General features: G+C 43.9%; 1 protein-coding gene across 1 annotated transcript in view; it reads right to left on the reverse strand.

Moving 5' to 3' along the window:
* Positions 1-14,873, reverse strand: part of MNAT1 (MNAT1 component of CDK activating kinase) — a 156,118-nt gene that overhangs the window by 103,097 nt on the left and 38,148 nt on the right. Inside the window, exon 6 of the mRNA XM_066608206.1 lies at positions 12,323-12,442. Coding sequence (XP_066464303.1) covers positions 12,323-12,442 — 120 coding nt within the window. The remainder of the gene's footprint in view (positions 1-12,322; positions 12,443-14,873) is intronic.

Here is a 14,873-nt window from a genome sequence, read left to right on the forward strand (position 1 = left end):
TGCCACTTTTCTCTCAAAAGCCAATAATCATCCCTTTTTGCAACTCTGATAAATCACCCCTTCTACCCATAACAACGATTTGATATGTGAGCAGCTTATTACACACTTTATATACCCACCAAACCGAGCACAGCACATCACTTCTTTTATGAGCTACGGAGCTGCAGACGTCGAAAGTAGGAGGTGGTCCTAATAATGTGACTCTGCTGTGACCATGGCAAGTCCTTTTTCAAACTTTCACCTTTGGAGCTCTTCTGCTCCATCGGATATTTACGACTCCTTCCGGCAGCTGAAGGTGGCCCCATAAAAGCACTCCAAAAGGTGAAAGTGCAACTCCAGGCAAACAAAGATGGTCAAACCGCTCAAAAGCCGTCTTTTGAGCGATAATCCTTGCGTCTAAATGCGCTGCCATCATGCACTGTTCGTTCATCGCTCATTTCTAGCCAGCTAGAAATTAGCAATGAGCCTTATCAGTGCCGCACACCGATATCTCAGTGGGTTGTGCTGATGGCACTATTTCAGTTGGTATCCCGCTGGCAGTTCTCAGCAGGACACCAGTTGAAAGCGCTAAGAACAAAGCAGCTGTTTGCACATACAAAACAGCTGCTTTGTTCTCGGAGCTATTATGGCAGTATCTCGCTCCACCTGTATTAACTCTTAAGTAGCCAATTAGCTACTTTGAGTGACAGTTTTGAGCGATCATCTTTGCATAACTGTCGTTTTTTGAGCGATCATCGTTCTGTGTAAATGGGCCCTTAGGCTAATGATGCATACTAATACACAGAGTGGGTTAGGTAGTCAGAGAAGAAGTAGTTTGGCCATCTAGGTTTCACCAGGCCAGGAGAAAAGCAAACTATACACTACTTTTATGTACTTTTTGAGATACTAAATAAAGCTGGAAGAGAGAATATGCCGTCACTTTGCAATTTTTACCATTACCCATTACAAGTCAAATGTGATCTGTTGGTATTTGTAGGGATTCTGGATCCAGCGCTGCTGCAATGGCTCCATTGTGAATGGGATCCACAATGCTAGTGTGAGCACAGAAAACCCCTGATTCCTTTTATGATATGTCTTCAAGTTCTAACATTGGGGGACACAAGAAATACATTATTTGAGCAATCCTTATTATAGTTCTTGCCATCACACTAACTCTGAGGCAGCACTGCAGTATAATGCCAGCAATGAAGAAACTCTGTGACCTCTGCTATAACCTCTGCCTACGCACTTGTGCAGTTTACTGGGCTGTAAATCCTTACAGACAGGTCAAACCTGTTCTTTTTGTCACAGCGCCCTTTAACTGAATACATGGAGGAGATTATTGAAAGTGAATGAAGAGCTGATTCTTACACAATAGTCTTGTTTCATGCGCACAGCTAAATATAATCTTGCTTTCAAAATACAAAAAAAAAGCATTTAAATAAACAATTATTTCCCCATTACATCATAGAGTACTGTTATGTGAATGAGGGAAGTTCTTAACCATTATTAGCCAAGTCCATTCACTGGAGATTATTTGATTTTCCGCAGGGTGAGGCTCTTCTAGAATATTTTTGTACCATTACAAAATTCTCACAAACAGAACTGCAAAAAGTCATCGCAAGAAGTGTGTGAGTAAAACCACTACATTGGATGGGGTCTTGGGCAATGAAATATTTACAATCTGATATACAAACCCAACATTTGTTTCCTGCATGCAACTGCAATATTTAGTGGAATTTAAAGGGGCTGTCGCATAAATACCCAAAGAGGGTACCAGCAGCTCTGGTTCTTGAGGGCTCCTTGAATTACATGGACAGCCGTTTATCTGATGGCCACTATTTATTACTACAGTTCCACTTCAGCGGAGAGAAAATGCCTGGCTGCCTTGGCCTTCCCCAATATCATCTGCCGGTGGGAGTAGGACCTGCCACTGCTAAGCTGATCAGGTCCAGAAGCCATGGATTAAACAGAGATAACCAATGAGTTAAATCCACTTCTTAAATAAAGTGAAGGGCATGTGTGGCTAAGTGGACTTTTCAATGCTCCTACTTGGTGGACTAGAAAAGTTTGAATGGCAACTAAATGTCAGAAGTTTTGATCAGTGGGGTCCAGGTGCTGAGACCCCCCCACGATCACTAAAACAAATTGCAGCAGCACTCATCTAAGCATTGTGCCAGTTTGTCTTTTTCAATCACTGCTCAGGGTGGTGTATGGGCTCCATAGAAGGTCTATGCAGTCCATATACCATTCGCAGTGGCAGATAAATGCGCCCAGCACTTCCAAACTTGTGACACATGACTTAGTACAAGTTAGAAGTTTGTAAAAAGTTTAGAAACACTTTAACTTTTTGATTTCAAGCTATAAAGCTGAATATCCCCAAACCGTGGGCCTTAATACAGAGAGGCTGTTCATTCTAAGTTCTCCCTAGGCCGTGTCAAGACTTCTGAACAACTAAGGTGGTTTACATCAATACACCACATGGCTACTTCAGTCTTCGCCCTTCAGAGAGCCAAACTTGCAGGTACGCTACATCCAGCCTGATACGCAACACTTGATTAAAGAACTTTAACTGCAGGCCGAAAAAATAAATAAAATTATCTGATGAGAATAGTGAAAAGTTCCACTCAGGAAAAAGATACATAAAAATTTCCAAGCTACTGGGATTGCGCCACCAAAAACTGACCCATTGTATAAATAAAGTTTACATGTAAGCACATTTAGGAATTTTTGTTATTTTTGTTCCTTCAAGTTTTGAGGTCATGATCGCTTTCTTTAATGCTAAAATCTTGCTGTTTTCACGCTGGCCACTAAAGGTCCTTTTACACGTCACAATTATCATGTATATCACTCATTACATTGAGTGCTTTGCACAATAATGGTTAGATGTAAACAGGTGCATTGAAAGAACGATCAGCGATTTATCTTTCACGCAAACCCGAAAATCATCGTCGTTCTGCCGCTGCATCGTTCCGTGTAAACAGTGTGTCATTTATCTGTGAAGGACGGCCTCTTTACTGTGAATGGAGGCGGGAATGCCAGAGCGATCCCTGGCCCGCTCCACCTCAATTCACCAAGTGATTACTGCGGGGACTGCCATCAGGCACTTTAGCACCTAACGGCTGTTCTGTATAAAAGGGCCTTTCTTTAATAGGCTAAAACTTACTGTTCTATAGTGAAAACTTCTCAGCAGTCAGCAGATTATCATCATAGGAGATAGATCGATCCATTCAAAAATAGGTGGCAGACACTGCTCACCTCCTCCCCCTCACTGCGCAAGTCACAGATTATGCCTAAAAGACATTTCCATAGAAGTCAACGGATCCCCTCAATTCCTTTCCATTGTGTCTATGGCCCATTGTTGTTAAAGCATCGCTCTAAATATCATAAAAATGCAGCTCTGACCAGATGGCCACCACCATAGTTATGGACAGGGAAAAAAAATAATTAAAAAAAATCTACAATTGGAAAATAAAAAAAACATTAGAAATATGGAAAATGGTTCACCATCTAGTTTTAATTAGTATGAAAAAAATCCAGTACATTTCCTTTAAAAACCAAGCCTTAGTTAAAAATTGGAGAAGAGGAAGGTCTATCTATAGAACAAATCGCCCAGGTACATGTAATATATTCCTGTCCAATGCAGTTTTCCACTGATCTTCCTATAACTTAGTCAATGGGGTGTGAATGATCACACTTTCAAGCTTTTTCAATTTCCACCCACCAGTCCGATAGGAAGGAATAGTGAATATTATACCATTAATTTAATGAGGAAAAAGCAGGCATTTCAGTGCATTGCCATCATAGACTTCACTAGTACAACAGATGAAACAATCATGCAGTAAAAGGTAGCTTGTAGAGATGAGCGAGCATTACTCGCTAAGGACAATTACTCGATCGAGCATTGTCCTTAGCGAGTATCTCCCCACTCGGAAGAAAAGGTTCGGCTGCCGGCGCGGGTGACAGGTGAGTTGCGGCCATGAGCAGGGGGGAGTGGGTGGGGGAAGAGATCTCCCTTCCGTTCCTCCCCGCTCTCCCCCGCCGCCAGCCAAATCTTTGCTCCCGAGCGGGCAGGTACTCGCTAAGGGCAATGCTCGATCGAGCAATTGCCTTTAGCGAGTATACTCGCTCATCTCTAGTAGCTTGATGTATTTTTTTTTTTGCTTTTTTTTAATTAATTCGCCTTCTGTTAATTAAGGAACGAAGAACAATCTAGTTATAAACAGAACCTCATTACTGTTTTACTTTTGTATAAACACAACGAATTACTATGGGGGTAGAGCCCAGTCATTCATACAGCCGCCAACTAATAACCAATTGTTGTACTATTACAAATACTTGTGGGGCTATAAAGCAGTTCTAGTAAAACATACGGAATCCAAAATAAGCAAATAGTACTATTATGATGAATATCTCCAGATGTTTCTTTTTTTTTTTAGCCCAAATCTATAATTTTGTTTAGATTGTGCATAAAGGAACGCTCCAGGCAAACTGATGGTGTGTCATACCCAGTGCTCTAACTGCTGTAAAGACCGATTTAGGGTGCCTGCACACGAACGGAATTTCCAGCGCGTTATTTTAGGCACATTATCTGCCCCAGACCGCAGCCAATATACTCCTATGAGGATCCGCAGTTGTCCCCAGACAGACGGATTTGTATCGCGTTTTTTCATGCGCGTGAAAAAATCTGCGACCTGTTCTAATTTGGGTCGGATTCTGCGCGTGAAGCCTCCAATACAAGTGAATGGCCGCCTGCAGACGAGCGGGTCGGATCCGGCAGCGAGAATTCTCGCCGCGGGACCCGACCAGAGCGCCTGCAGGGACGAGCGCGTACTCACCCGCGCCTGGCGGCCCCGGCTCTTTCATGTGCCGGCTGCCGCGCAGCCGGCGCATGCGCAGACCGGAGTCGGCGGCCGGGTGAGTGCGTGCCCCGCAGAAAATTAGGACATGCCGCGGTTTGTTTGCCGCGCGAGATTTCGCGCGGCCAAACCGCGGCCGTCTGCATAGGAGTGCGTATTTTAATGCACTCCTATGCAAACTTTCAGCGGCGGAAATCCCGCGGGAAGTCCCGCGGCGGGATTTCCGCTCGTGTGCAGGCAGCCAATGGGTGCGTTTTTTCATGCAGTACATCCGCAGTGCAGCTGCAGATGGAGTCACTGGTTGCTATGACTACAGGAAGTAGGCATGGTAGGAGGCGTCCGAACACACAGCAGAGCTTCACAGGCAAATTTGTAGAGGGAGACAGGTAGTATTTCTTGCCAATGCAGGATCTAAGAATGCAAAATCTGTAGTAATGAATTCGGCCGCCTGCAGATGAGCGGGTCGGATCCGGCGGCGAGAATTCTCGCCGCGGGACCCGACCCCGAGAGCCTGCAGTGACGAGCGCGTACTCACCCGCGCCTGGCGGCCCCGACTCTTTCATGTGCCGGGTGAGTGCGAGCCCTGCACAAAAATAGGATATGCCGCGGTTTGTTTGCCGCACGAGATTTCGCGCGGCCAAACCGCGGCCGTCTGCATAGGAGTGCGTATTGTAATGCACTCCTATGCAGACTTTCAGCGGCGGAAATCCCGCGGGAAATACTGCGGCGGGATTTCCGCCCCCCCCTAATTAAAGGGGCTGTCCGGTCCTGGGAGCATCCCTTCAGTAGGGCTGGATGTAGTACGATAACAGACTAAGCATCGCTTACCCCTCCACTACCGGAGATGGGGTAAGTAATAGGGCTGGATGTAGTAAAACAACAGACTAAATGCATTCCTTACCTCTCCGCCCCCTGGGATCTAGTGTTGCAGCCCCGCTGTGGTCCAGCTATTTGTTGTGACAGCCAACGACACTGGAAGTCAGGTAACCGCTGCAGGGTCATTTTCCCGAACTCCTGACATCATGATGCTCAGGATATTAGTGCCAATGCTAGGAGAATAGGCGGTGATGCTGCAGTCTCTGGTTGGCTGCAGCTGTCAGCTGACTTCCGGTGAGGTCAGCTGTCACAACAAACACTGGGACCACAGCGCTGGATCCTGGTAGTGGAGGGGTAATGCATGTTCAGTTTGTTATTTTACAACATCGAGCCCTATTGAATAGCTATTGTCTGCTAACCTAACAACCCCTTTAAAGACTTTTGTAGATGGCAAAAGAAAGCTGGTGTTTAAGAGTAGACAATCACTCTAAGCCACCTGCCCACAAGGCTCATTGAGTCTTTTGGTATATGGTAGGTGAACGCATCATATAAGTGACATGAGGGGGTCAAATCTTCTGCATAGCCAGCAGTTATCCTGACACAGGAGAGCAGACTTTCCTATAAAGTGAAGCGATTCTCCATTGGCAAGTTCTCCTTAGAGAGAGAATGCAAGCTGGACAGTCATGTGTTGTGGATTGCCAGAATAAGCACATTTTCATGTATCGTGCTGGCGATCAGTGGCCAGTCCAGCTATTTTTCTCATTAAAAAAAGAGAAAAAATAAGGAAGAGAGGTTTTGAAATCCAATTCACAGGGAATATAAATAAGCTGAATCCACACATCCCCAGCCCACCCACACTACTATTTCTCAGCTTTTCCCTCTGCAGGAAATTACTGCACACCAATAAAACATCAACAGTCATTTCACAAATCTGGAACCACTATAAATGGAACCCTATTGCGACGCGCCGGCCAAAACCTACAAGACTGCAGCGATTACATGATAGTCGCTGCAAACACCCATGAAATACACAAGAATTTCTGTTTACTAACAAAATATCCATTCATGTACAGTTCAGCCAACTCCTTCAAATGGGCAGATAGGACAATTTCCGTTATTCCATTAGGAGGAAAATGTATTTATGAGAATAAAACAAAGTTACTTATAAAAGAGAAATATTCGTATTGAAAGGGGTATTCCTTTCCGGACCTTTTAAATGGGTAGTCTGGATATTAAACAACATCCATTTAATAGGGTTGCCTGTAGTAAAATAAACTGAGCAGTACTTGCCTCTCCACCGCAACCAGGAACCAGTGTCGCAACCCCATTGTGGTCCCAGCATTTGTTGTAATAGCTAATGTCACCGGATGTCTGGTGACCACTGCGGGCAATGAGAGGCTGCAGTACCGAGTTCCCGAACTCCTGGCATCATGGCGCTCAGGATGTGAGCGCCGAGACCAAGAGCAGTGACACTGCAACTGTCACAACCAATGCCGGGAGCACAGCAGGGCTCTATGGGTGAATCCTGGCTGCTGCAGAGTGTTGAAGGGGTTCGGTCATTAAATTCTATACCTAACTATTCCTCCCATCAGTCTATTTAGCTCATCTTCTCCTAGCTGATCTTCTCCTGTCTCCTGCAGTCCCCCGGGTCACCTCTCCTTCAGCTGGCCGATTCTTGCTTCCTGTGAGGTTACATCCATTCACAGGCAGTCTCCTTACTGTTGGCCAATGTACGTTACCTCACTAGTTCACAGTCTAGGAGGGAGGGCCAAGTTATTGCTGAGACTGCTCGTGCATACTGTCCAAGCAATAGATCCGCATTCCTTCCTAGGCAGTGAACGCTGCATCACACGGACCTGACCTTCCCTGACCTGCAGGAAGAAGAATGTGAGGAATGCAGCTTTCATGACAACCCTGCTGGCATGCGGTGAGGTGACCCCAGGGGCACCTGTGGAGGAATAGGAGAGTATGGAAACTTTTTTTTTGACAAAACCTTTTTAAGTACTGTTCAGTTTATTATTCTACCACAAACAGCCCTATTAAAGGGATGTTGCCTGGTAACCAGACAACCCCTTAAAAGGGTATACACAGAAAACCCCTTAAAAAAGGTATATCCATGGGATATGCCATAAGAGTCTGATAAATAAATGCAGGTCCCACTTCAATATCATATTTGAGCCCCCAACACATTCAGCCTGACTGAATGTGATTAGCAGGGGTAGTTGAGATATATGGAAACAGGTGAGCGGCTGCATTAGACTTTTCCTGTAACTACCACAGAAGTTGATAAAAGTTACGGAAACAGTGTATCAAAGCAAGTTACATCATTTAAGTAACTTGCGAGCTTCACAAAAAGCAAAGGTCACTGCTCAGCCATTTCCATAAAACCCGACCATCCTTGGCTGTCGCATTCAGTTGTGGGTGGGGGCCTGAATTTCCAATAGTTGCGGGTCCCACCTCTGGGAACTGCACCCATCAGACTTTTACGGCATATCCCATGGACATGCCATAAAGGTTTTAGATGGGAATACGCCTTTAAGTTTAAGGTGTTTTCTCATACAGACAACCCTTACCCATATTTCCTGTCCGGTACCTAAGAGAGGAAAAAGCTCTGCTCAGTGATGTGAGGAGAGATTTAACCGGAAAGAATAGGGAATATTTGTGCTATCAACACTTCCCTTGTGAAACCATTAGGGAATGTGGACTATGGCAAATCTGACATTCGAATCAGCAGTAGAAATCTGAGACAAACAGATTTCTGCCACAGATGTGCCAGCAGATCGGCATATTGATTAGTCCCATTGTCATTCTATCAGGCTTATCTTCAGCTTTTCCCTGCAGAATTTACTCAAATAATAAACATGCTGCGGATTTTAAAATCTGCAGTGCATCCATTAGGCTGGGGTCACACAGGGCGGATTTGCTGCGGTTTTGCCGCGGATTGCCGTTGCATATCCGCACTGCGGCAAAACCACTGTGTTTGCAGTGAAATGCAGCACAAATGAGATTTGCCAAAAAGCTGTTCTCACAGGACGGATTTTTTCCGCACAGCCACAGTGCGGAAATGCAACTGCGGCGCGGTTTTAAAAGATGCAGCATGTTCATTCTTTGGTCGTTTCCGCAGCGCTTTTTTGTCCATAGACCTCTATGGACACAGCCAAAACCGCACCAAATACGCGACAAAAGTAAAAAAGCGCTGCGGCAGCAAAAAACCGCAGCAAAATCCGCAAGCCCAAATTAACCTTTGAAGCGGTTGTGCCGCTGAAGCAGTTGTTCTGCGTCAAAACCGCAACGGAAAAACCGCAGCAAAACCGCAACAAATCCGCCCTGTGTGACCCTTTATTCTGCACAGGGTATTCCTTTGCATGCCAAGTGGGATATAAAATACACCATTCACTAATAATAGATGCAGAATAGCAACAAATTCCGTCAGGACATAAGCACAAGTCATCACAGAATCCTGAACGATGTATGAACGTGGCCTTACTCAAGCTATCTGCAGAACATACAAGGAAATAAAATTCCTTTGACTTCTCATATAAACCCAGGAATCTCCTTTATCTACCGACACTTCGGAAATCTGGTATATAGCGGGCTTTGTTTTATCTGTTATATAAGTCAGGGCTCCTTCACATGAGTAATATGTAATATGCTGTAGCAGTCTGCCATAGGCTCGCATGTTGCCGCTCACATCTATTGCGCAAAACACGCACCCAATAAAGATCGCAGCATGTTCAATCTTGGTGCGCATTATTTGCGCATGCACACCAAAATAGCACATGGCGATTGGCAGCTCGCAGCAAGTATGTAACATCATTGCATACTTCCTACGGGCTTGCCTTGCGCTTGTGTGAAGCTGCCCTTAGTCTAATATTCACTGAAGGCTGAAAACATAAGCACAGAGATAAAAATACATATTTGTAAAAAATAAAAATGCCCAGGCACAAAAAGTAAAGGAGAAGGAAAGAATGGAGGAAATATCCTAATGCAGCATAAGATCTAAAGTCTTAAAGGGATCACCAAAGAACTACAAGACAGCAATACTAGTCTACCCTGAGGAATAAGTCATCATCTACAGTGTGACGATCCCATCAGCTTTATGGTAGGCCTACGCAGCAACTTTGGCCACAACACACATCACACGGCCAAAGATTGCAGTGCCGGCTTGCCTGCATTGCTACCGCGACTGATTAAAGACAGAATCTTATTGCTTTGGCCAACAGTTATATTTTCCTAACAACAGTTTTCTGGGGGTTTTTTTCTTAGACGTTAAGGCAGAAGACTCTTCTGTTCCCCCCATGTATTCATCCAATGTACTTGCATTACCGTCACTGTGGACTATTGATCTTATCAAGCAGAACACTGGGACAAAAATGCGGATGGCATTGGGAATAATACTCACCCTTTACATTTCTAGTCTTTTTGTAGGACTTCCAAACTCTTGTGATCACCTCAGGAGATGCAGCTAGTAATCAGTAAGCCACACACACTAAGGCCTTAGTCAGACGGGCGTTTTTTCGCGCGATTTGCGGATCGCATGACGGATGCGCATCCGCAAATCGCGTGACCGGTGCGTGCAAGTCGCCCGCAAATCGCCCGAAAATCTGCTCCTAGCCGCGTTTCATTAGAAACGGGCCGGAGCTGTCCAGCGCATTGCATTCAATGGAGACGGCAATAGAGCCCGCTCCATTAAAAGCAATGCGCTGCGGGCGAGCCCGGGATGAATTGTCGGGAAGGGCTTAAATATATAAGCCCTTCCCTGCAATGCATCCTAAAATGTGTAAAAATAAAAAATATATATATACTTACCTGCTCCTGGCAGCCGGAGTTCCGCGCGGCCGTCCTGCTGTGGGTGTGAAGGGGGTGTGAGTCAGACCTGCCCCCTGATTGGCTCAGCGCTGAGCCAATCAGAGGCATGTCTCACTCACACCCATTCATGAATGGATGTGAGTTAGACCTGCCCCTGATTGGCTCAGCGCTGAGAGGCAGCAGTCACTCACCCATTCATGAATTCATGAATGGGTGTGTGAGTGAAACCTGCCTCTGATTGGTCAGGGCTGTGACCAATCAGAGGCAGATCATTCAGCAGGCGGGGATTTTAAAGCCCCGCCGGCTGATAGTGCCGAGAAGCAGTTCAGGAGAACTGACAGCGGCCGCGGCTGGACTCCGGCTGCTGCGGAAAGGTGAGTATACAATTTTTTTTTATTTTAACACATTTTAGGATGAATTGCAGGGAAGGGCTTATATATTTAAGCCCTTCCCGACAATTAACCCCGCGCACGCCGGCAGCCCATTGCTTTCAATGGAGCGGCTGTATTGCCGGCTCCATTGAATTCAATGGGCAAACATCGTTCTTCTCTGTCACAGCTGTTACAGCTGTGGCAGAGAAGAATGATTTGTCTTCTATATGTTCTCAATGGGGTCGGCGCTGCTGCCGCCGGCCCCATTGAGCGCATATAGAGAAGAGAACAGGAATCGCAGATCGCAGATAGGTGCGATCTGCGATTTTTTGTTCTATAATTTATCGGACGAGCGCATAAAAAGCGCTCATGTGTCCGATACCATTGCAAAGCAATGGTTTTATAAAATCGCCGGACACATGCGCATGCGCAAATCGCGGCTAAAAACGCCCGTCTGACCAAGGCCTAAGGGTATGTTCACATGGTGGAACCTAACGCAGATCTTTCTGCGTCGATTCCGCCTCTAAAACTGATGCAAAAATCTGTGGTTAAGCAGCATATTTTTGTATTTGTATTTAGTCCTATCAATGGGCAAAATGACAAAACCTGATTTCACGTGCAAAAGGGACAGGTCATTTCTTAACACAGATTCATGCAGAATGGCAATGGAAATTCCATACACGGATTTTGATTACTAACGGGGCTAAATCCGCGTGAAGAGTTGCAGATCTGTGCCATGGTTTTGTAGGAAAAGTCTGCGCCACATTCTGTAGTCAGAACATACCCTCAAAAAAGTGCTGCCTAGCAACTTCAGCCCTTGCAGTGTAGAATTAGAACGAGACATTTTAATAAAGTATACCTATCTTTTCTGGAGCTAGATCCACTAGGTGCAGCTTCCTATTGGACTAATAAATGTGTATGCGGTAAGCTCCCCCTGGAGGTGACTCCAAGCAGTGACGATTTTGTGGTTTAACTTTCTTGCAATACACGGTACACAATGTTTTACACTTGCATTGCTTTTAAGATACGGAGATGATGGAGGGTGGAGAGATCAATACATTGCACGGACTGATTTGTGGTCTGTTATTTGATTAGTTTTGTTTATGCTACAGGGGTTAGCTCTCTGACTGTGCAAAAGCATGGGCTTTAGTACATAGTAAAAGAAAAAGTGGAGTTCTGACCCGTATGATCACAAAATATAGGACTCGTCTAAATGTAAAAAATGATCTGCAAACTTTAAGATATCTATGGAGATTAAATAAAAGTAGATTTTGTTGAAAGCTGCCCAACATCAATAAGAATATAGGCATATAACCAATATCTGCGGTGGAGAAAAATAGATTGGGCAAGATGGACTCCCCATGTCCGATCCTTACACTTACTCATGTGAAGTGGTAGTCATTTTTATCAGTCAGGTTCCAGAAAATACATGTACAATTGGCCAAACCAATCAGGCACATTAAAGCATTTAACCATTAAAGGACTTACCATTTTGATGCCAGTAGAAAATGTGACTGCTGGTCTGGACCTCTCTAACTGAACTTCAATCTGGGTGGTTTTGCCTTTGTGTTGTGCCAAGAGGATCGATGCGGGGAGGTGAGAAGTCTCCTGCGTTAGTTAGGAGGGAAAAGGAGTAAATGTCATTACAACTTGAACAACATATGTAAATAATGGAAGTCAGATCTTAAAATAAACAAGAAAAAAAACCTTGAAAATCAAAACACAGGTAAATAATTAAAGGTTAAAAATAAACAAGCATTAAAAACGGGGATGTGGCATCAGAAAATGACCCATTGTAAAAATAAAGTTGTATTAAAGCATGAACTTCCGGTTCTGTACAGAAAACGTCTCAGCAGTCATTTCATTATCACAGTCAAAATTACACTGAAAGGTGCCATTGATATAGATATAACACAGGAGCCACCATTCACAACAGGTGATGGACACAGCACACCTCTTCCCCTCACCACACAGTGACCTTTGTACAAATCACAGGGCATGCCCACAACATTTTCCCAGAGATGTCAATGAGTCCTCTCCAGTCTATTAGGTCTAAAGAAGATGCTAATATACATATTTCTAAATGTTGCTAACTTCAGCTCAGAAAAGAGGGCAGCCCCCATGGCCATCTACAGTCAGTAGTTAAAAAAATTCAATTAGAATATAAAAAAAGGAACAGGTGATACATTCCCTTCAAGCCCATCCAGTTCAACCTATTACCATGCACAGCTGATCTAGAGGAAGGCAGAACAATTTCTATGGGGTAATTGCCAATTGTACATATGAAAAACTTAAAATCTTAAAAAAAGGAGGGGGGGGGTAGGGAGCCTGAAACATTCAGGCTGCTCTAAATTCATTTTAATGGAATGTCTCAAGCCCTTTCAGTTTAGAACTGCTACAGTGATCAGCTGATAACCACCAGGTCATCCCTCATCACCCACAGCAAATAGCTGATGTTAGTGCCGGGACTCTTTGGTCAATGCAGGAAAAATGTAGTATAGCAAAGAGGACATTCAGTGTGGCTCAAGTTGCCAATGCAGCTTTCCGTTCTGGCTAATATAGGCAACCCCAAACAGGGGCCTTCCTCTACATGATGACGGAGACATTTTCTTTCCTCTAGATGTGATGCATCTATACTGAGCATCCAAGTATAAAAATTTTATTAAATCAACGTATCGATTCTTGATCTAGATCTGCAAGATAGGGAGAGTAGAAGTTCTAAAAAGATGCTGGAGGCAGCGTTTTTACTTTTTGGTCATGGTTCTATAAAAGGCGCAAAAACAGAATGTTAATATATGAACTTATGAATGTGGTGAAATTTGTGTTATCAGAGTACCCAACTACCAAAAGTGGCTTTTAGAGGATCTTAAAATCCATATGTGATTGTTGTCAGTAAGAGAAACCTTGTAGTTGTGATACCTGTAATGGCTAACAAAAATACATGATGATATAGCGAGCTTTCAAACCCACGCAGGGTTCTTCCTCAGGCTTAAATGGAATAGATTAGAAGAGGCGTGTGTGTAATAAAAAAAAAAAAAAAAAAAATATATATATATATATATATATATATATATATATATATATATATATATATTATACATACATATACACACACACACACACACACACACACATACACATATATATATATATATATATATATATACACACATACACACACACACACACACACACACACACGACAAGGCACAGACATCGCGCGGTTAATTTACACTTCAAACAATATGGTCTCTAAATTTGTGTTAGGGGGCTACTAGGCCAGGTGTTATCTCTGCTCCAGATTTATCATATTCTCCACGGATGCAAGAATCCCCTTCCAAGGCTCATTCCTGACACTTGTCAAGATCGGAAGAAACTTCGGAGGGGGTTTCTTACATCAGTGGAGAATGAGAAATCTGGAGCAGAGATAACATCTGGCCTGTTAACCCCCTAACACAAATTCAGAGACCATAAAACTTTCAGATCCCTTATCAGCTAATTAAAGGCTTTTTTAGCACAACGAGAATTGCTCAAAAAAAAAATCGCTCAAAGCCATCTTTTGAGCAATTCTCGTTCTGTCTAAATGCAGGGAGTCATTGATCGCTGAATTCTAGCTTTCTAGAATTGAGTGATCAGCTGTTCTCAGTAGACCAGACAGTTATCAGCTGGCTGCACTGATAATATTCTCTGTGCCTGTGTCCTGCTGTGAATTCACAGCGGGGCACAGGCTGTAAGGGAAAACAACACTACAGCTGTTTGTATATGCAAAGCAGCTGTATTGTTCTATTAGGGGCCGCAGCTGTGTCCCGCTCCAGCTGTATATTCTGTAGTAGCTAATTAGCTGCTATAAAGTATGCAAAGATGATCACTCAAAACTATCATTTGAGAGATTATCTATCAGTGTAAATGGGGCTTAAGTATTTACTCCTCCACACATTCTGTTCTGGTATTGTTTTAAGTGCAAATTAAATCACACAATGTCTGTGCCTTGTATAATATGTATAATATGTATTTTTTTATATAATATATTATATATATA

Source organism: Eleutherodactylus coqui, chromosome 6, assembly GCF_035609145.1.
Source record: "Eleutherodactylus coqui strain aEleCoq1 chromosome 6, aEleCoq1.hap1, whole genome shotgun sequence".
Lineage (NCBI taxonomy): Eukaryota > Metazoa > Chordata > Amphibia > Anura > Eleutherodactylidae > Eleutherodactylus > Eleutherodactylus coqui.